The sequence below is a fragment of the Oncorhynchus tshawytscha genome, unplaced genomic scaffold, assembly GCF_018296145.1.
Source record: "Oncorhynchus tshawytscha isolate Ot180627B unplaced genomic scaffold, Otsh_v2.0 Un_contig_2039_pilon_pilon, whole genome shotgun sequence".
Classification (NCBI taxonomy): domain Eukaryota; kingdom Metazoa; phylum Chordata; class Actinopteri; order Salmoniformes; family Salmonidae; genus Oncorhynchus; species Oncorhynchus tshawytscha.
Window position 1 is genome coordinate 105,357 of NW_024609351.1, and position 22,558 is coordinate 127,914.

The following is a 22,558-nucleotide window of genomic DNA, read 5'->3' on the forward strand; positions in this document are numbered from 1 at the left end:
GCTATCACAGTCAGTGTATTGAACTAAGCTAGGCTAGGCTATCACAGTCAGTGTATTGAACTAAGCTAGGCTAGGCTATCACAGTCAGTGTATTGAACTAAGCTAGGCTACCACATATCACAGTCAGTGTATTAAACTAAGCTAGGCTAGGCTATCACAGTCAGTGTATTGAACTAAGCTAGGCTACCACATATCACAGTCAGTGTATTAAACTAAGCTAGGCTACCACATATCACAGTCAGTGTATTAAACTAAGCTAGGCTAGGCTACCACAGTCAGTGTATTAAACTAAGCTAGGCTAGGCTACCACATATCACAGTCATTGTATTAAACTAAGCTAGGCTAGGCTACCACATATCAGTCAGTGTATTAAACTAAGCTAGGCTACCACATATCACAGTCATTGTATTAAACTAAGCTAGGCTACCACATATCACAGTCATTGTATTAAACTAAGCTAGGCTACCACAGTCATTGTATTGAACTAAGCTAGGCTAGGCTACCACAGTCATTGTATTGAACTAAGCTAGGCTAGGCTACCACAGTCATTGTATTGAACTAAGCTAGGCTAGGCTACCACAGTCATTGTATTGAACTAAGCTAGGCTAGGCTACACACAGTCATTGTATTGAACTAAGCTAGGCTAGGCTACCACAGTCATTGTATTGAACTAAGCTATTGGCTAGGCTACCACAGTCATTGTATTGAACTAAGCTAGGCTAGGCTACCACAGTCATTGTATTGAACTAAGCTAGGCTAGGCTACCACAGTCATTGTATTGAACTAAGCTAGGCTAGGCTACCACAGTCATTGTATTGAACTAAGCTAGGCTAGGCTACCACAGTCATTGTATTGAACTAAGCTAGGCTAGGCTACCACAGTCATTGTATTGAACTAAGCTAGGCTAGGCTACCACAGTCATTGTATTGAACTAAGCTAGGCTAGGCTACCACAGTCATTGTATTGAACTAAGCTAGGCTAGGCTACCACAGTCATTGTATTGAACTAAGCTAGGCTAGGCTACCACAGTCATTGTATTGAACTAAGCTAGGCTAGGCTACCACAGTCATTGTATTGAACTAAGCTAGGCTAGGCTACCACAGGCATTGTATTAAACTAAGCTCGGCTGAGTTGCAGCTAAGACATGGTCAGTTCCAGGAGGTGATACATTAGTCATGTAAAACCTGCCAGGGGCTGTTGTTATGGAATAGGTCAAACCAGACTAACATCCCCACTCACTACATAGAAAACAACTTCCTGCTTAACCGCTGTATCCAGGCAACAGAGCCTAGTGAAAAATACATTAGTCCCAAGACTTAAAAAAAATAAAAAAAATTAAAGCCCTTTCAAAAAGACCTCGATCATGAATGCCAGGGGTACTCCGTACAACTTAGACGTCCACTTCTACAGTCCTACTTAGTGTTCATTCTCCCTGGTAGTTTGATCATATATATTGATTGGCTGGGAAGTGCATTCACTTGGGGTAGTATTCATTAGTGTACACCATAGGGAAAAACGTTTCTTATTGGATAAATTTTGGTAGATCCCTGCCGTTTGGTTCCTAGTGAATACGAGACCCAGGCTCCACGCTCAGTAGGCTTAAAAGTATTGGAAACATTTCAGATTTAAAAAAATATATAAAAAATGAGTTGAATAATTCCTTATTCTAACATGTTTAGAAGCAAGACATTAACCACAGAAAAATAGTTTATTCTCACAAAGAAACTTTATGTTTTCAAGTATTCCAAAACGGTTAAATAAGTACAGGGTGTGTTCACGTGATTTTTGTTTTACATACTGGACATAAAAGCACTGCTCTGGTTTAAAGGTCTGTTTTAAGTGTTTTTCCCCCACTAACCCAACGCAACACTAAAAATGTCTGCAAACGATTCACATTTCTTTCTTTCATTTGTTTGTTTGTTGTTATTATTGAACTTCATCAAATCAGAAATGTCGACAGCTGGCTATTGAACAAAGATCACACAGTAACACCTGGAACAGTACAGAATGGAGAGTGACTGGCGTCCATACAGGGGGAGGTACACGTATAGCCAGGGTTGTGTTCATTAGGGCACACAACAGAAAATGTTTTGCAATAGAAAAAAAAAAAAAAAAAAAGTGACAATTTCTTATTGGACAAGTCATGGAAGCCCCGCCCCTCCCCTCCCCTCCCCTTTTTGTGCCTAAATGAACACAACCCTTGTTTATCACTGTGATTCGCTGCTTGCTGGTGATATGAACAGTACAGGACAACAGAAAGTGGAGTTAACATTCATCTCCAGTTGATCCCTTGATTAAATTTGGCAGTTCAGTACTTCCACACTAAAAAGACTAGTTTCCCAGACAATGATTAAAGACTTTAAAAAAAACACGGTCGATGGAGAATAGCTTGGTAGTTCGAGGCTAGTCTGAATATGTCTGGGAAACCAGCCCTAAAATAACTCAAATAGAAAGACTATACAGAAAGACTGGGGGGGAGAGAGAAAGTGTTCCCGTAGTTACAGTTACCGAGGGACGACCTACAGTTCTTCACCTTCTGATAATATTTTTTTCTAAAAACTAGGCCTTCAACAGATACCCCAAGAGTTGTTGGTAAAGCACCTAATACTGTTTGTGAAAATGACTATTTTCGTTGGGGATAATATTCTATGAAGTTGTCATGTGTTCATTATGTATGATTTGGATCTAAGAAAAACAACAACTAAATAGTCTAGTGAGTTTGAACTCGTTTTCCAGAACATGATTCAGTCTTTCTGTCACATGACTTCTGGGTCTTCTTCGTGTTACTTCCTGATGACGTGTTTAAAAACAGCGTACACGCCGTGTATCTATTTAACTGATTAGTGTTTAAAACGTTAAACCTCTTGTGGCTAGACGGTATACAGCATGTGTCCTACCTACGGAGGGCTAAAGTGTATGCAGGTTTTCGCTCCTCCACTTGTACTCGATTGATGAATCAAGGTCACCTAATTAGTAAGGAACTCCCTTCACCTGGTTGTCGAGGTCTTAAAGGAACAACCAACAAAAACAGCAGACACTTTGGCCCTCCGTGGAATGAGTTTGACACCCCTGGTATACAGCAACAGTAAAAAAATTCAACGTTGCACGTTGGAGTCGGGTAGAAAATTAGCATTTCAGCTAACCCCAACCCTTTTTCTAACCTTTAACCTAATTCTCCTAACTTGCTAGGAAGTTAATTCTGTCCGTAGCTGTATACAATCTAGTCAAAACCAATCAGAGACTCCAGAAATCAGAAATGAAGCTTAAAAATGACCAAAATATTGGTCCATTTGTTGGCTTGTCAATGACCCATTACCCATGTTGCTGTAAACAGTACTGTGTGAGCTTTAAACACATTTGGGATATTGCAGCCAGGGTCAACGTTCTCTTAGAGAATAACAAAAAACACAGCCAGGAGGACAGGAGGAGCAGGGTTGGACTCAATTCCATTTCAATTCAGACAAGGAAGCAAACTGAGATTCCAATTCCAATTCGGAATTCCTGTTTGTTTCCGGAATTGGAATGGAGCTCAACCCTGATGAGCAGCTGATAGAATCCACTATGATTCCAGTGTGTTGGTGGGACTGAGTTCATTCATAAGTTGAACAGTTATAGAAACCTGTCATTATTACTACAACTGAACTGTTTGATCCCTATCAGAACGTTACTGGACCCATATCCCCATATCATATGGGTTTTTACAAAAACTAAATTAAAAATAAAACAAAACAAAAAAAGTCTGGTTTGCCAACAGAGTTTAGAATTGCGTACTGTGAGACAAAATCTAAAATAAAAAGTTCAATAAGTCTGTCTGTGGGACAGAGGATAGTCACCATAATAACTGTACACCTTCTACAATATTCATGTTCATTATGAATATTAATCATGACAGAAGTGCATTCACTTTTCATTTATACAAACATCTTCCTTCTGATTCTCTTAGTTTTTTTTTTGCAACTTTTTAAGTTTTTTAAAATTTATTTTTTAAATGACTGTACTTCTTTAAACATCATCAACACAACAGTTGATTAGTGAGTCAGTGTTCTCTGTACATATAAAGGTGGAGTGATGGACTGCACCCTATTCCCTACCTAGTGTCCTGCTATTTACAACACATACAAAGTAGTGCACTGCACAGGGAACAGTTTGACATTTGGGACGCAGATATGAACTCCATTCAGAGAGCTTTATCAGGCGTTTAGCCTCAGAGACTGGTCCTCTCTCCTCCGGGATGAGATATCAGATATGAACTCCATTCAGAGAGCTTTATCAGGCGTTTAGCCTCAGAGACTGGTCCTCTCTCCTCCGGGATGAGATATCAGATATGAACTCCATTCAGAGAGCTTTATCAGGCGTTTAGCCTCAGAGACTGGTCCTCTCTCCTCCGGGATGAGATATCAGATATGAACTCCATTCAGAGAGCTTTATCAGGCGTTTAGCCTCAGAGACTGGTCCTCTCTCCTCCGGGATGAGATATCGATGTCTATTGAGTCTTTTCCCACGATGAGACGTAACCGCTTCGCCGGCGGGAGTGGAATGAAATCGTCCTCAAACTCATCGTCAAAGTAGTCATCGTCGTCATCCTCTCCTCCTCCTCATCATCATCAGACGAAGACTCATCTACCACAATGTTTTGTATCCTGTGCCCTCCGTGGTTCCCACCATTCCTGGCTTCCAGGCCGAAGGCCCCGTCACCCAGACCGCAGCCCTCCGTGTCCCCCCTGTTGTCGGTGTGCGTCTGGGCCCGTCCGTCGTCCTCCCTCTTCAACTGGATCTTCAGCTTGGTGGAGCTGCTGGTGCTGTGGAGCCCGGGAGGCCCAAACCCGTTCAGCTTGGACACGTGGTAGGAGCTGCAGGAACTGCCCTTCTCCCTGTCCTGAGACGGGTCCTTCCTGAACATAATGCTGATCTTGGACGTTGATGAGGAGGAAGATGACGAAGAGGAGTTGACCGAGGGTTGGGCGGTAGGCTGCGGCGTGGTGGTGGTGCTGCTAGCCTGCTGCTGCGTGCTGATTGGCTCGCTGGGCTCGTTGGTCTTGCTGCTGCTGCTGTCTCTGCGCCGGCGGAGCGTCAGTTTGGGGATCCCTCCACTGTTCTCCAGGATCAGCTGGGCGTCGTAGCGCGTGATCCTCTGTTTCTTCTTCCCTTTGCTCTGCGCTCTGTCCCCCCTGTGGCTCCGGTAACCTCCCTTCCCTTTATGCCGACGCCCTTTCTCCCTCCCCTTGTTCCTGTTCCTGTCCTTCCCCCGCAGGGCCTCCCTCCCCTTGTTCCTGTCTCTGTCCTCCCCCCGCAGGGCCTCCCTCCCCTTGTTCCTGTCTCTGTCCTCCCCCCGCAGGGCCTCCCTCCCCTTGTTCCTGTCTCTGTCCTCCCCCGCTCCTTCCGGAGGGCCTCGCTCCCCCTGTCCTCCCTCCCCTTGTCCCTGTTCCTGTCCTCCCCCGCTCCCTCCGGAGGGCCTCACTCCCCCTGTCCTCCCCCCGGAGGGCCTCACTCCCCCTGTCCTCCCTCCGGAGGGCCTCACTCCCCCTGTCCTCCCCTCGCTCCCTCCGGAGGGCCTCGCTCCCATTGTAGTCCCAGTGGCGCTCTGGGACAGAGAGGCCCAGCAGCATCTTGTCGCAGTCTGCCGTGTCGGCAGTACTGTGGTGGTGACGGGGTTGTTGGGAGGACGCCACCGGGGCCACCGCTACCGGCGGGAACAGCTCGCCGTACGATGAGTCCTCGCGCTTTATCGTCCGTTCGGGCCGGAGCTGGGTGAGCTGGCTGCGTCTGGTACAGACCCCTCTGCTCGTGTAGCCAGCACCCAGACCTCCGCCCAGCTCCGAGCCCAACCCGTGGCCCAGGTACTGCTCCAGGTCAGCAGGCTCCGTTTTAATTTCCACCCCTCCAGGGATGGTGCCGTGGCCCTCCAGGCCCCCAGGCTCCAGTTTAACCCCAGCTGACCCGGGTACAGCGTCCTGGACCTTTACCAGGGTCCTGGTAGACCTGCGAGTCCTGTAAGTGCAAGGCTGGTTCTGGCTGCCCTCGCGGACTGCCGGGGTGTTGTTCTCCTTAGCCGCATGGCGGGTCAGACACCCCCGCTGGCCCAGTGCTGTCTGGACCGGTCCCTGTGCATCCTTCTCCTTTTTCCCTGACACGCCTGCCTTACACAGCGACGACGTTCTCGGCTCCCGGAGACCCAGGCGACCAGGCCCAGTGGTACCCAGCACCTCCCCTCGGGCCACCACAGACGCTTTGGGCTCCGAACCTCTGCCCCTGCTGCATCTACTGCGCAACCGGACCTTGGAGAGCGAAGGCGTGGCAGGTTTGGATCGGAGTCTCTTTGGTATCCTGCCAGTGTTTCTGTGACTTTGTTTAGAAGGTGAGGTAGAGGTTAGTGCTCTGGAAAGAGACGATCTGCTTTGAGTTCTGGTTCTGCTGAACTTCATATTGGAGGAAGTCCTTTTCCTTCCAGCTGAGGGGGGTAGAAGAGTGGGAAACTAAACATCAGATAATTTCTAAATTCAATTTAAACGTCATTCTTGAAGTAACTGTTAAAATTGTGGTTCGTTTTACACATTTCAAATAAAATGTAAAAAAAATCCCCAAATTCAGCATAGAGAATTCTAACAATACAAGGGGAGGGGATCCACCTAAAACCCCAAACTGAATGAACCCCAAACCTCAGCCCTAATTTCAACCCTGGTTTCAACCTGTTCTTACATGTGTGTGTGTTTGGTATGTCCTGAGAGTCTATGTCGGTGTGGGAGCCCACAGAGTGGCTGTCGGAGTTTCTGCTGCCCTCTCCTGCCTCCATCTTCTTCAGCCGGTTCAGACGCTTGTCCGTCTCCCGTAACCCGTACGTGCTGTTGATCACCGGAGCCTCCGCCGGGAGCCCGGCCTTGGATTTGAACGCGCCAGTGAGACGTCTGAAACAACAAACAAACAAACAAACAAACAAAGGAACAGTAAAGGTCACAACATGTTCCTTGGGTAACACCTTGTTTTCATATTCCTCCAGCCAAATGAATAAACACTGCTTATTAAAAAAAGTGTTTTTATGGTTGTTTTTTTTGTATTTAATTGTGCCGTTACGTCGCATTACCTCAAACGATGTACAAAAAAATGGAGAGATGGAAAACCAGATGTTTGTTGTTATTCAAAGCAATAGAAAACGGACGTCAAGACCATACGTACCGTTCACACGTGTAGCATTCACAATATTCGTTGTTCTCCCCGAAGAATCCGTCACCGTAGTAACAGGAGATCTCCTCTCCCGGTTCGATGTCCCGTAGCACCTTGACACAGGCCGTGTCACGGCCCGTCGACACAAACTGGAACACACCAAGACACTCATTAAAGCCATCAGCCATCTAGACACACAACTAAAACGGTTAGAGATTCATTAAACACCTTCAGCCATCTAGACACACAACTAAAACGGTTAGAGATTCATTAAACACCTTCAGCCATCTAGACACACAACTAAAACGGTTAGACACTCATTAAACACCTTCAGCCATCTAGACACACAACTAAAACGGTTAGACACTCATTAAACACCTTCAGCCATCTAGACACACAACTAAAACGGTTAGACACTCATTAAACACCTTCAGCCATCTAGACACACAACTAAAACGGTTAGACACTCATTAAACACCTTCAGCCATCTAGACACACAACTACTTTTACTGTCTGTTTATTATCTATACATAGTCACTTTACCCCTACCTACACTGCTGTTACTGTCTGTTTATTATCTATATATAGTCACTTTACCCCTACCTACACTGCTGTTACTGTCTGTTTATTATCTATATATAGTCACTTTACCCCTACCTACACTGCTGTTACTGTCTGTTTATTATCTATAGTCACTTTACCCCTACCTACACTGCTGTTACTGTCTGTTTATTATCTATATATAGTCACTTTACCCCTACCTACACTGCTGTTACTGTCTGTTTATTATCTATATATAGTCACTTTACCCCTACCTACACTGCTGTTACTGTCTGTTTATTATTATATATAGTCACTTTACCCCTACCTACACTGCTGTTACTGTCTGTTTATTATCTATATATAGTCACTTTACCCCTACCTACACTGCTGTTACTGTCTGTTTATTATCTATATATAGTCACTTTACCCCTACCTACACCTACACTGCTGTTTATTACTGTACACTGTTTATTATCTGTTTATTATCTATATATAGTCACTTTACCCCTACCTACACTGCTGTTACTGTCTGTTTATTATCTATAGTCACTTTACCCCTACCTACACTGCTGTTACTGTCTGTTTATTATCTATATAGTCACTTTAGTCACTGTTTATTATCTATATATAGTCACTTTACCCCTACCTACACTGCTGTTACTGTCTGTTTATTATCTATATATAGTCACTTTACCCCTACCTACACTGCTGTTACTGTCTGTTTATTATCTATATATAGTCACTTTACCCCTACCTACACTGCTGTTACTGTCTGTTTATTATCTATATATAGTCACTTTACCCCTACCTACACTGCTGTTACTGTCTGTTTATTATCTATATATAGTCACTTTACCCCTACCTACACTGCTGTTACTGTCTGTTTATTATATATATATAGTCACTTTACCCCTACCTACACTGCTGTTACTGTCTGTTTATTATCTATATATAGTCACTTTACCCCTACCTACACTGCTGTTACTGTCTGTTTATTATCTATAGTCACTTTACCCCTACCTACACTGCTGTTACTGTCTGTTTATTATCTATATATATAGTCACTTTACCCCTACCTACACTGCTGTTACTGTCTGTTTATTATCTATATATATAGTCACTTTACCCCTACCTACACTGCTGTTACTGTCTGTTTATTATCTATATATATATAGTCACTTTACCCCTACCTACACTACTGTTACTGTCTGTTTATTATCTATATATAGTCACTTTACCCCTACCTACACTGCTGTTACTGTTTATTATCTATATATAGTCACTTTACCCCTACCTACACTGCTGTTACTGTCTGTTTATTATCTATATATAGTCACTTTACCCCTACCTACACTGCTGTTACTGTCTGTACTGTTATCTGTTTATTATCTATATATAGTCACTTTACCCCTACCTACACTGCTGTTACTGTCTGTTTATTATCTATATATAGTCACTTTACCCCTACCTACACTGCTGTTACTGTCTGTTTATTATCTATATATAGTCACTTTACCCCTACCTACACTGCTGTTACTGTCTGTTTATTATCTATATATAGTCACTTTCTGTTTATTATCCTACCTACACCTACTGTTACTGTTCTGTTTATTATCTATATATAGTCACTTTACCCCTACCTACACTGCTGTTACTGTCTGTTTATTATCTATATATAGTCACTTTACCCCTACCTACACTGCTGTTACTGTCTGTTTATTATCTATATATAGTCACTTTACCCCCCTACCTACACTGCTGTTACTGTCTGTTTATTATCTATATATATATAGTCACTTTACCCCTACCTACACTACTGTTACTGTCTGTTTATTATCTATATATAGTCACTTTACCCCTACCTACACTACTGTTACTGTCTGTTTATTATCTATATATAGTCACTTTACCCCTACCTACACTGCTGTTACTGTCTGTTTATTATCTATATATATATAGTCACTTTACCCCTACCTACACTGCTGTTACTGTCTGTTTATTATCTAGTCACTGTTACCTACACTGCTGTTACTGTCTGTTTTTATTATCTATAGTCACTATACCCCTACCTACACTGCTGTTACTGTCTGTTTATTATCTAGTCACTTTACCCCTACCTACACTGCTGTTACTGTCTGTTTATTATCTATATATAGTCACTTTACCCCTACCTACACTGCTGTTACTGTCTGTTTATTATCTATATATAGTCACTTTACCCCTACCTACACTGCTGTTACTGTCTGTTTATTATCTATATATAGTCACTTTACCCCTACCTACACTGCTGTTACTGTCTGTTTATTATCTATATATAGTCACTTTACCCCTACCTACACTACTGTTACTGTCTGTTTATTATCTGTTACTGTCTGTTTATTATAGTCACTTTACCCCTACCTACACTGCTGTTACTGTCTGTTTATTATCTATATATAGTCACTTTACCCCTACCTACACTGCTGTTACTGTCTGTTTATTATCTATATATAGTCACTTTACCCCTACCTACACTGCTGTTACTGTCTGTTTATTATCTATATATAGTCATCTTTACCCCTACCTACACTGCTGTTACTGTCTGTTTATTATCTATATATAGTCACTTTACCCCTACCTACACTGCTGTTACTGTCTGTTTATTATCTATATATAGTCACTTTACCCCTACCTACACTGCTGTTACTGTCTGTTTATTATCTGTTTATTATATAGTCACTTTACCCCTACCTACACTGCTGTTACTGTCTGTTTATTATCTATAAATAGTCACTTTACCCCTACCTACACTGCTGTTACTGTTTATTATCTATATATAGTCACTTTACCCCTACCTACACTACTGTTACTGTCTGTTTATTATCTATATATAGTCACTTTACCCCTACCTACACTGCTGTTACTGTCTGTTTATTATCTATATATAGTCACTTTACCCCTACCTACACTGCTGTTACTGTCTGTTTATTATCTATATATAGTCACTTTACCCCTACCTACACTGCTGTTACTGTCTGTTTATTATCTATATATAGTCACTTTACCCCTACCTACACTACTGTTACTGTCTGTTTATTATCTATATATAGTCACTTTACCCCTACCTACACTGCTGTTACTGTCTGTTTATTATCTATATATATATAGTCACTTTACCCCTACCTACACTGCTGTTACTGTCTGTTTATTATCTATATATAGTCACTTTACCCCTACCTACACTGCTGTTACTGTTTATTATCTATATATAGTCACTTTACCCTGAACCCTCCGCACACTGAATTGGTTCCCATGTATATAGCCTTGTTATTGTTATTTTTTCTTTAGTTTATTTTGTTAATATTCTTTATCCCCTTACACTAACATTGAGTGGCTGCTGCCAACACACTGACACTGACTCAACTCCAGCCACTTTAATAATGGGAATTGATGGGAAATGATGTAAATATATCACTAGCCACTTTAAACAATGCTACCTTATATAATGTTACTTACCCTACATTATTCATCTCATATGCATACGTTGATACTGTACTCTATATCATCGACTGTATCCTTATGTAATACATGTATCACTAGCCACTTTAACTATGCCACTTGGTTTACATACTCATCTCATATGTATATACTGTACTCGATATCATCTACTGTATCTTGCCTATGCTGCTCTGTACCATCACTCATTCATATATCCTTATGTACATATTCTTTATCCCCTTACACTGTGTATAAGACAGTAGTTTTTTTGGAATTGTTAGTTAGATTACTTGTTGGTTATTACTGCATTGTCGGAACTAGAAGCACAAGCATTTCGCTACACTCGCATTAACATCTGCTAACCATGTGTATGTGACAAATAACATTTGATTTGATTTTGATTTAATATTTTGTTAAAACTGCATTGTTGGTTCAGGGCTTATAATATAATTATAATTAAGCATTTAACGGTAAGGTTGGTGCTGGGTAACGGTGCATTTAACGGTGCTGGGTACCGGTTGTATTCAGCGCATATGACAAAATACAATTTGATGAATAAAATTATATGGAGGGGAAGGACATGATCCTAAAGTCAGCACTCTATAAATATGGACCCTGAGGTAACCTTTAATCATGGTGGGTAGCAGAATTATATGGAGGGGAAGGACATGATCCTAAAGTCAGCACTCTATAAATATGGACCCTGAGGTAACCTTTAATCACAGGTGGGTAGCAGAATTATATGGAGGGGAAGGACATGATCCTAAAGTCAGCACTCTATAAATATGGACCCTGAGGTAACCTTTAATCATGGTGGGTAGCAGAATTATATGGAGGGGAAGGACATGATCCTAAAGTCAGCACTCTATAAATATGGACCCTGAGGTAACCTTTAATCATGGTGGGTAGCAGAATTATATGGAGGGGACATGATCCTAAAGTCAGCACTCTATATACCAAGTATATTGTGTTAACCTCATTCCACACCAAGGGTAGCAGCCTATTGTATTGAGCCCTGGGCTTCATCACTCTCACCAAGGGTAGCAGTGATCCTAAAGTCAGTACTCTATATACCAAGTATATTGTGTTAACCTCATTCCACACCAAGGGTAGCAGCCTATTGTATTGAGCCCTGGGGGCTTCATCACTCTCACCAAGGGTAGCAGCCTATTGTATTGAGCCCTGGGGGCTTCATCACTCTCACCAAGGGTAGCAGCCTATTGTATTGAGCCCTGGGGGCTTCATCACTCTCACCAAGGGTAGCAGCCTATTGTATTGAGCCCTGGGGGCTTGGTCACTCTCACCAAGGGTAGCAGCCTATTGTATTGAGCCCTGGGGGCTTGGTCACTCTCACCAAGGGTAGCAGCCTATTGTATTGAGCCCTGGGGGGTCACTCTCACCAAGGGTAGCAGCCTATTGTATTGAGCCCTGGGGGCTTGGTCACTCTCACCAAGGGTAGCAGCCTATTGCATTGAGCCCTGGGGGCTTCATCACTCTCACCAAGGGTAGCAGCCTATTGTATTGAGCCCTCACCAAGGGGGCTTCATTGAGCCCTGGGGGCTTGGTCACTCTCACCAAGGGTAGCAGCCTATTGTATTGAGCCCTGGGGCTTGGTCACTCTCACCAAGGGTAGCAGCCTATTGTATTGAGCCCTGGGGGCTCACCAAGGGTAGCAGCCTATTGTATTGAGCCCTGGGGGCTTGGTCACTCTCACCAAGGGTAGCAGCCTATTGTATTGAGCCCTGGGGGCTTGGTCACTCTCACCAAGGGTAGCAGCCTATGTATTGAGCCCTGGGGGCTTGGTCACTCTCACCAAGGGTAGCAGCCTATTGTATTGAGCCCTGGGCTTGGTCACTCTCACCAAGGGTAGCAGCCTATTGTATATTGTAGCAGCCTATTGTATTGAGCCCTGGGCTTGGTCACTCTCACCAAGGGTAGCAGCCTATTGTATTGAGCCCTGGGCTTGGTCACTCTCACCAAGGGTAGCAGCCTATTGTATTGAGCCCTGGGGGCTTGGTCCCTCACCAAGGGTAGCAGCCTATTGTATTGAGCCCTGGGCTTGGTCACTCTCACCAAGGGTAGCAGCCTATTGTATTGAGCCCTGGGCTTGGTCACTCTCACCAAGGGTAGCAGCCTATTGTATTGAGCCCTGGGCTTGGTCACTCTCACCAAGGATAGCAGCCTATTGTATTGAGCCCTGGGGGCTTGGTCACAATCACCAAGGGTAGCAGCCTATTGTATTGAGCCCTGGGCTTGGTCACACTCACCTTGCAATTTGGCCGGCAATCTGAAAAAAAGCAAAGCAACACAGAAGATTAGGATCCTCGTTTCCTCACAGAGAGAGAGACTGCAGCATAACTTCAATGGTTCTTCTGGAACACTTGACAAAGGACCCGCCCCAAACAGCACCCTAGTACTTATTTAGTGCACTACTTTAGACCAGGGTCTGATATTAAACACCTATTATCTGTTTCCGTGTTGGAGACGGACCCAAACATCCATTGTAACTACCCAGAATACATCTGTCCATTGTAACTACCCAGAATACATCTGTCCATTGTAACTACCCAGAATACATCTGTCCATTGTAACTACCCAGAATACATCTGTCCATTGTAACTACCCAGAATACATCTGTCCATTGTAACTACCCAGAATACATCTGTCCATTGTAACTACCCAGAATACATCTGTCCATTGTAACTACCCAGAATACATCTGTCCATTGAATACATCTGTCCATTGTAACCCAGAATACATCTGTCCATTGTAATCTGTCCATTGTAACTACCCAGAATACATCTGTCCATTGTAACTACCCAGAATACATCTATCGGTAAACTCTATTTGGGAGTGCTGGCTGTATTTTTTCATTTAAGTTGTTTTACTTGTTATATTTTGATTAATTTAAAATGTGGTGTAGTAATTTATACAGGTAAGAGAATGAAGATCCCCGTTGGTATTTCCAATGACAACCTGTACTGTGTTGGCAGTGGAGACGGTCGTACCGTGGTTGATGAAGGCTGCAGGCCCCAGCCACAGCTGAGCACAGTTCTTGCGTGTGGAGTACATGACACTGAAGTCATTCTCCCCGTGACGCAGCAGCATGTTCTCCTCGCTCTCCGACAGCTCGGCGATGCAGCCCACCAAGTACTCTATCTTATCGGTCCTTTTCCTGAAGTACAACAGACAGGAAGAGAGAAAGGAAGGAAGAGAAGGAGAAATAAAGAGAAATAAATAAAGAGAAATAAAGAGAGAAAGAGAAGGAGAAAGAAAGAGAGAAAGAAAGAGAAAGAAAGAGAGAAAGAAAGAGAAATAAAGAGAGAAAGAAAGAGAAATAAAGAGAAAGAGAGAAATAGAGAAAGAGAGAGAAATAAAGAGAGAAAGAGAGAGAGAAAGAGAAATAAAAGAGAAATAAAGAGAGAAATAGAGAAAAGAGAAATAAAAGAGAAATAAAGAGAGAAAGAAGAGAGAGAAAGAGAGAAAGAAAAGAGAAAGAAAGAGAGAAAGAGAGAAATAAAGAGAGAAAGAGAGAGAGAAAGAAAGAAAGAGAAAGAAAGAAAGAAAGATGGAAGAGAGAAAGAGAAGAGAAAGAGGAAAGAAAGAAAGAAATGTCGATCCAAATAAGGGACGTGATCAATACGACACAGAAAATCAAGGACTAAAGAGCATAGTGATTTTAGTGGTTTGAAAGAAGATCGGTCCATTTCAATGATGAAGATGTCAGAACAGTGGGGAGTGTAGGTCGGTCCATTTCAATGACGATGATGTCAGAACAGTGGGGAGTGTAGGTCGGTCCATTTCAATGATGAAGATGATGTCAAAACAGTGGGGAGTGTAGGTCGGTCCATTTCAATGATGACGATGATGTCAGAACAGTGGGGAGTGTAGGTCGGTCCATTTCAATGATGAAGATGATGTCAGAACAGTGGGGAGTGTAGGTCGGTCCATTTCAATGATGAAGATGATGTCAGAACAGTGGGGAGTGTAGGTCGGTCCATTTCAATGATGAAGATGTCAGAACAGTGGGGAGTTTAGGTCGGTCCATTTCAATGATGAAGATGATGTCAGAACAGTGGGGAGTTTAGGTCGGTCCATTTCAATGATGAAGATGATGTCAGAACAGTGGGGAGTGTAGGTCGGTCCATTTCAATGATGAAGATGTCAAAACAGTGGGGAGTGTAGGTCGGTCCATTTCAATGATGAAGATGATGTCAGAACAGTGGGGAGTGTAGGTCGGTCCATTTCAATGATGAAGATGATGTCAGAACAGTGGGGAGTGTAGGTCGGTCCATTTCAATGATGAAGATGATGTCAAAACAGTGGGGAGTGTAGGTCGGTCCATTTCAATGATGAAGATGATGTCAAAACAGTGGGGAGTGTAGGTCGGTCCATTTCAATGATGAAGATGATGTCAAAACAGTGGGGAGTGTAGGTCGGTCCATTTCAATGATGAAGATGATGTCAGAACAGTGGGGAGTGTAGGTCGGTCCATTTCAATGATGAAGATGATGTCAGAACAGTGGGGAGTGTAGGTCGGTCCATTTCAATGATGAAGATGATGTCAGAACAGTGGGGAGTGTAGGTCGGTCCATTTCAATGACGATGTCAGAACAGTGGGGAGTGTAGGTCTGTCCATTTCAATGACGACGATGTCAGAACAACAGGAAGTGTGAAGGTCGGTCCATTTCAATGACGACGATGTCAGAACAACAGGACGTGTGAAGGTCGGTCCATTTCAATGACGACGATGTCAGAACAACAGGACGTGTGAAGGTCGGTCCATTTCAATGACGACGATGTCAGAACAACAGGAAGTGTGAAGAAGAAGAAAACCCAGCGTTCCTCACCATTCCTTTGTGGCCACGATCTTGGCTCCGTTCTGCTCAGAGGAGTAGCGATTACACGGGAGAATCTCAAACCCACTGTCAGCCGCAAACATCCTCAGATACACAAACACCTGGAACAAAATGGAAAAAAAAACAAACAAAGTTACAAGGAAAAGAAGGGACTGGATCTTGTGGATAACCAACCTAATAAAAGATATGTTGTTCGATCAGTTGATTGAAGTAGAGTCTGCACCACTTATTATTCTTTGTTCAACCTTTGTGACCTGGCATAGAGTGTAATTTGTGACTCTGTGGTGTTGTAATCTCACGTGCTGTTTGAAGAGCTTCTCCTGGGCTTTAGACTTGTGTAGGAAGTGGTGTCTGGACCAGTCTCCAGAGGTGAGTGCTCTGAAAGCCTTCTCCAGGTTGTCGTGCTTCTTGAACCGCTCGATAATCTCCTTCAGCTCTTCCTGTCTTCCCTTGATTGGTCGAAACCTGTCACGACATCACAGGTGTCGTCGATAACAACAAAACATTCCGGTTTCCGAATACCATTCATATTATCTAGCAAAAAGGTCTAGAAGGAAGACTATAAAGTGAATAAGAGACAACATTTCACATACAAAAACATTTCCTGATCATTCTATAGTGCTCATTGTGAGTAACTGCAATTGATTCGATATCTGTACTGCTTTTCCAGACAGTAGCACTCTGACAGAGATGAGAGAGGAGGTCCAGACCTGGCTCAGTGATGAGAGAGGAGGTCCAAACCTGGCTCAGTGATGAGAGAGGTCTAAACCTGGCTCAGTGATGAGAGAGGAGGTCTAAACCTGGCTCAGTGATGAGAGAGGAGGTCTAAACCTGGCTCAGTGATGAGAGAGGAGGTCTAAACCTGGCTCAGTGATGAGAGAGGAGGTCTAAACCTGGCTCAGTGATGAGAGAGGAGGTCTAAACCTGGCTCAGTGATGAGAGAGGAGGTCTAAACCTGGCTCAGTGATGAGAGAGGAGGTCTAAACCTGGCTCAGTGATGAGAGAGGAGGTCTAAACCTGGCTCAGTGATGAGAGAGGAGGTCTAAACCTGGCTCAGTGATGAGAGGAGGTCTAAACCTGGCTCAGTGATGAGAGAGGAAGAAAGAGGAGGTCTAGGCCTGACTCAGTGATGAGAGAGGAGGAAAGAGGAGGTCTAGGCCTGACTCAGTGATGAGAGAGGAGGAAAGAGGAGGTCTAGACCTGGCTCAGTGATGAGAGAGGAGGAAAGAGGAGGTCTAGGCCTGACTCAGTGATGAGAGAGGAGGAAAGAGGAGGTCTAGGCCTGACTCAGTGATGAGAGAGGAGGAAAGAGGAGGTCTAGGCCTGACTCAGTGATGAGATGAGGAGGAAAGAGGAGGTCTAGGCCTGACTCAGTGATGAGAGAGGAGGAAAGAGGAGGTCTAGGCCTGACTCAGTGATGAGAGAGGAGGAAAGAGGAGGTCTAGACCTGGCTCAGTGATGAGAGAGGAAGAAAGAGGAGGTCTAGGCCTGACTCAGTGATGAGAGAGGAGGAAAGAGGAGGTCTAGGCCTGACTCAGTGATGAGAGAGGAGGAAAGAGGAGGTCTAGACCTGGCTCAGTGATGAGAGAGGAGGAAAGAGGAGGTCTAGGCCTGGGTCCATATTCGCAGTGTCCCCGAGTGCTGATCTAGGATCAGTTTGGCCTTTTAAATCCTATTGAATAAGAGGGGGAACCTGATCCTAGACCAGCACTCCTACTTTGAGATGCTTTGTAAATACAGTTCGGGATATAGGCAGGTTGCCTGGCAACACCACACAAATGATGCAAAGATCTTCTGGGGACTTTTTAAAACGCACATTCTACTTCAAAAACACATGAAAAATGTAATGATGTCGACACCATCTGGAATCTGTGATGCGACCCGCCGCGCTGCCGGGGAGACGAGGCCCGCCGCGCTGCGGGGAGACGAGGAGGAGCATGCGGTGGCTGGATACTAACCTGTTTTGGGAAACTTACCCAGATGAACTCATGGACAACCATGTTTATGTCTCTGCGTGCAGCTGGAAGGAAGTGGAAGGCTGTTTCAGGAGCCGTTGCTAACTAGTGTTAGCACAATGACTAGAACTCCATAGACATCCAGTCATTGAGCTAACGCTAGCTAGCAACCTTCAAACTGCACACAGACATAAAAATGATATCCATGAGTTTAATTGCAAAAATCTCACACTCTTTAAAATCAGTCTAGAGTTTAGCAGGGGAAGCCCAGGTATTGGATGAGGATGAGGGTCAGAGTCAGGTTTAAGGTTAGGGTTAAGGCCCCAGACTGACCTGGTGTTCATCTTGTGTGTCTGGAAGCCCAGATAAGGGTCGAGGATGAGGCTGGTGGTGAGGTCATCGTGCTCACACAGCTCCTTGGCGGTCATCCCAGAGGACGGGATACAGCGTCGCTCCGCCTCCAGGCTGGCCGCACTGAACCCTGGGAAAAACATGAGAGTAAATGAGTACGGTGAAGTTACCCCTAAGACCAGCGGTTCCCAACCTTTCCCATTCCGGGGAACACACAAATCAATATTTAAAAGCTCGAGGACACCATACTCGGAACCATTTTAACATGTCTTGGCGGTCATATTATGATTAACAATTTGCATTGTGAAGCGTAATGTAATATCGATTATAATACGATTAAAACTCCCAACTGTAATTAATTTAAAAAAGAACAATAAAAAAAATTAGGGGGTAAAAATAAATCATTTAAATCGCGGACCACCTGCAGCACCACTGTGGACATTGGTCAAATTATTATTATGATTTATAAATGTTTTCTTCCACAAAATGAATAACAATTGGGAGTATAAAATCATAAGCAATGTTACATTACTTTTCACAATGCGAACTGTTAATAATAATAATAAACCTGTAATTTGTTATATTCACTGCAAAAATTGACAAAATTTGACCGCCAATATATGTTGTTAAGATGGAGAATCGTTATTGTCTTTACTGGAGAAAAATACCAAAGAACGCGCTCTCTTCCACGTGCTTGGAAACACTACAGCCAAAATGGGAGCCACCTAGAAAAACTACAATTTCTGTCTCATTTTTCCAAAAACCAGCATGAAACTCTTTCTAAAGACTGCAGTTCCTAGGGCTTCCACTAGATGTCAACAATCTGGGAGGATTTTGCCTTATAATTAAAGTGACATCCATTGAAAACAGTGGTAGGCTGAACATTTTTTGGGGGGGATGGTTTGTCCTCAGGGTTTCGCCTGCCATATCAGTTCTGTTCTACTCACAGACATCATTTTAACAGTTTTAGAAACTTTAGAGTGTTTTCTATCCAAATCTACCAATTATATGCATATCCTAGCCTCTGGGCGTGAGTAACAGGCAGTTTACTTTGAGCACACTTTTCATCCGGACGTGAAAATACTGCCCCCTACCCAAGAGAGGTTAAAATGGTTCCGTGAATGGTGGAGCTTTTGACAGTGATTTGGTGTTCCCCGGAAACGGAAAAAGGTTGGGAACTGCTCCCAAGACGCTAATCTCGTTGCATTTTCCCCACTATTGGTTAAGGTTAGGATAAGTGGGTCATTCCATAGCGAAACATTTTGCAACAGAAAGCTAAAAACCTGTGCTGTTATTGGACAGTATCAAGTACACAGTAGGCCTACGGCTCCGTTTCAAAATGTTGTGTCCTAACTGAACTAGGCCCAGGGTCATTCACGAGGAAACAAACTGAAGCCAACGGACTGAAAATGGGACAGGATTACCTGACCGTGTCCAATAAGAAACACTTTGTTTTTGCAAAATGTTTTCCCATTGTAAAATGTTTTGATACGGTGTACACTTATGAATATGACCCACATATGATAGAATATAGTCCCAGTCCCAGTACTCACGGCGGCTACATCTCCTGCTGCCAGTCCCTGGTCGGAGAGAGCTCCTCTGTGGGTGTAGCTGCTGCTGGGAGCGGGTCTGGCTCTGGCTCACGGGCTGCTGCTCACTGGTGGAGTACCTGCTGCCATTCAACACCATGCTCTTGGATTGGCCCAGCCACTTCATACCCACAAGCCCCCTGGTCCAGTTGCATTGAGTCTCTGAGTTGAGGGAGCACTCAGAGTGGGGAAGACTGGAAGCTAGGGGCTGTCACCTGGGGTGGGAAGAGGAATGGATGAAGGCCCGGTTAGAGACCACACACACCATCTCATTACATCATCCAGTCATACTGAAGACATGGTCTCCACCCTGAAGAGATGGGTGTGGGCCCGATCAAAGTGCCTGCGTACCCATATTTTCAGTCCAAGCCAGCCCTAGCATTTTGGGACCCCTACAAGAAATTGTTGCCCCCCACCTTGTGAGCAAATCACTTTAGCCCCCCCCTCCGGACAGCAGAGAAGAAAATGTTTTAGAATTAATTTCCAGACATTCTACACATTTTGCCATGGGGCGAAGAGAAGATTTAGCAATTTTATAACTCCATGCAATTATATATATATATTGCCAGGTGAAACCTGATTATTTCCAGAATTATCCGTTTCGATAACCGAGACACCAGACCAGCTTGTAAGTGTATACGGAGAAGCCAGATGGAGGAGCCCCTGAGAAGAACCAAGGGATGCGGGCTGTCCTGGACGGGACACAGGGACTGGACGTTTAACATGTTTTACCTTGCCACAAAGTAGCCTAGGCAAAATCCGACCATGTCAAAGGAGGCAATTATTTTTTAGAAAGACTCCCATATGCCATTGAAACCAGTAGTCTATTGTTTTCTAGACATCTACCATTGAAACCAGTAGTCTATTGTTTTATAGACATCTACCATTGAAACCAGTAGACTCTTTCTCTCAGGTTCTGTTGGTTTTCAACATTCTCTCATTGTCTGGTAGCCAGATGCCCATTCACCCATACCCTACTGCACTAATAATGTTAACAAATAATAGTTGCTCAACATTTGAAGCTAAAACGTTCTGATCATTTTAATTTTATGTAGCCTAGGCCTACTGGTTGTATGAATTTGTGATCTATCATCCCAGAGTCTGGTTGGGCCATTTCTTTCTGAACAATAGAATAGAGCAACTTTTCTACAATGGGGGGGTGGTAGATTGACATAGCTTTCCCTATGAGTCTTTCTTATAGACACACCGCCTAAGTAAATTGAATTAAATTGCCAAAAATCACAGCCTAATTAGCCTACTCCTGTCTGTACAGAACTAAATCCAATCACTCATATAAGCTACTAGAGCATGATTTGGCCACAGAGGGTCATTAGCTTCCCCTAGCCGTAATTAATATATTTTAAATCACATTGCCTACAGTTGGAAGGAAAGGCAGCCCGTTTGGTAGATACCTTAATAGATGATTGAGTTGTGACAGTCAGTGTAAAGTAAAAGACAGCCCAGCCAGGCATATCGCAATATTTAACAATTCAATGGCGGGAAAACCCGAGTTTGGAAAGCAAAATGGCTACTGTTTTAAAAAGAGAAGAAAATGAAAAGACCAACCTATCGTTTAGTTCTAAACTTAATAGATGGGAACAACAGTAGGCCTATAGCCCATCTCCCAAGCACCAGCGGAGAGCATCGGCCATATCCCCGGATGAGTGCTTACTGAGCATTATTCATCATTGTGGGGTCGGTGCCATTTAAAATGTTATAATATATATATATATATAGAAAGAAAAAAAAATTATGCACACATATGCAGTAAACATTTTGGGATTACATAATGAAATATTGGACAGCAGAATTACGCAGCATTGACGCGTTAGTTCCCTCCGGTACTTCCTGTTCACCCCATGATTGCGTCGCCAGGCACGACTCCAAAAACACCATCATCAAGTTCTCTGACGACACGACGGTGTTAGGCCTGGTCACCAACAACAAGACCGGGTGTTAGACCGCCTGTAGGGGAGGTGGTCAGTGACCTAGCAGTGTGTTTCCAGGACAACAACCTTTCCTTCAACGTGTCAGCAAGACAAAAAGGAGCCGATGGTGGACTACAGGAAACGGAGGGCCGAGCCACGCCCCCAATCTACATCGACGGGGCTGTAGTGGAGCGGGTTGAAAGTTCCTGTGTCCACGTCACTAATCAATTATCATGGTCCACACACACCAACACGGTCGTTAAGAAGGCACGACAACGCCCCTTCCCTCTCAGGAGGCTGCAAAAAGATTTGTCATGGTTCATCAGATCCTCCAAAAGTTCTACAGCTGCACCATTGAGAGCATCTTGACTGACTGCGTCACCGCTTGATATGACAACGGCTTGGCATCCGACCACAAGATGCTACAGGGGGTAGTGTGTACGGCCCAGTACATCCATGGTGTCGACCACAAGGTGCTACAGAGGGTAGTGGGTACGGCCCAGTACATCCATGGTGTCGACCACAAGGTGCTACAGAGGGTAGTGTGTACAGCCCAGTACATCCATGGTGTCGACCACAAGGTGCTACAGAGGGTAGTGTGTACAGCCCAGTACATCACTAGTGTTGACCACAAGGTGCTACAGAGGGTAGTGTGTACGGCCCAGTAAATCCATGGTGTCGACCACAAGGTGCTATAG

At 43.9% G+C, this 22,558-nt stretch overlaps 1 protein-coding gene across 1 annotated transcript in view; it reads right to left on the reverse strand.

Moving 5' to 3' along the window:
• Window positions 1–1,694: 1,694 nt before the first annotated feature.
• LOC112255835 (histone-lysine N-methyltransferase KMT5B-like) overlaps window positions 1,695–22,558 on the reverse strand; it is a 30,098-nt gene continuing 9,234 nt past the window's right edge. Inside the window, 11 exon segments of the mRNA XM_042314954.1 lie at window positions 1,695–4,574; window positions 4,577–5,376; window positions 5,432–6,448; window positions 6,697–6,902; window positions 7,171–7,307; window positions 13,446–13,465; window positions 14,187–14,353; window positions 16,029–16,138; window positions 16,337–16,502; window positions 18,326–18,473; window positions 19,897–20,147. Of these exon segments, the coding sequence (XP_042170888.1) occupies window positions 4,428–4,574; window positions 4,577–5,376; window positions 5,432–6,448; window positions 6,697–6,902; window positions 7,171–7,307; window positions 13,446–13,465; window positions 14,187–14,353; window positions 16,029–16,138; window positions 16,337–16,502; window positions 18,326–18,473; window positions 19,897–20,059 (3,081 nt within the window). The 5' untranslated portion in view covers window positions 20,060–20,147 and the 3' untranslated portion in view covers window positions 1,695–4,427.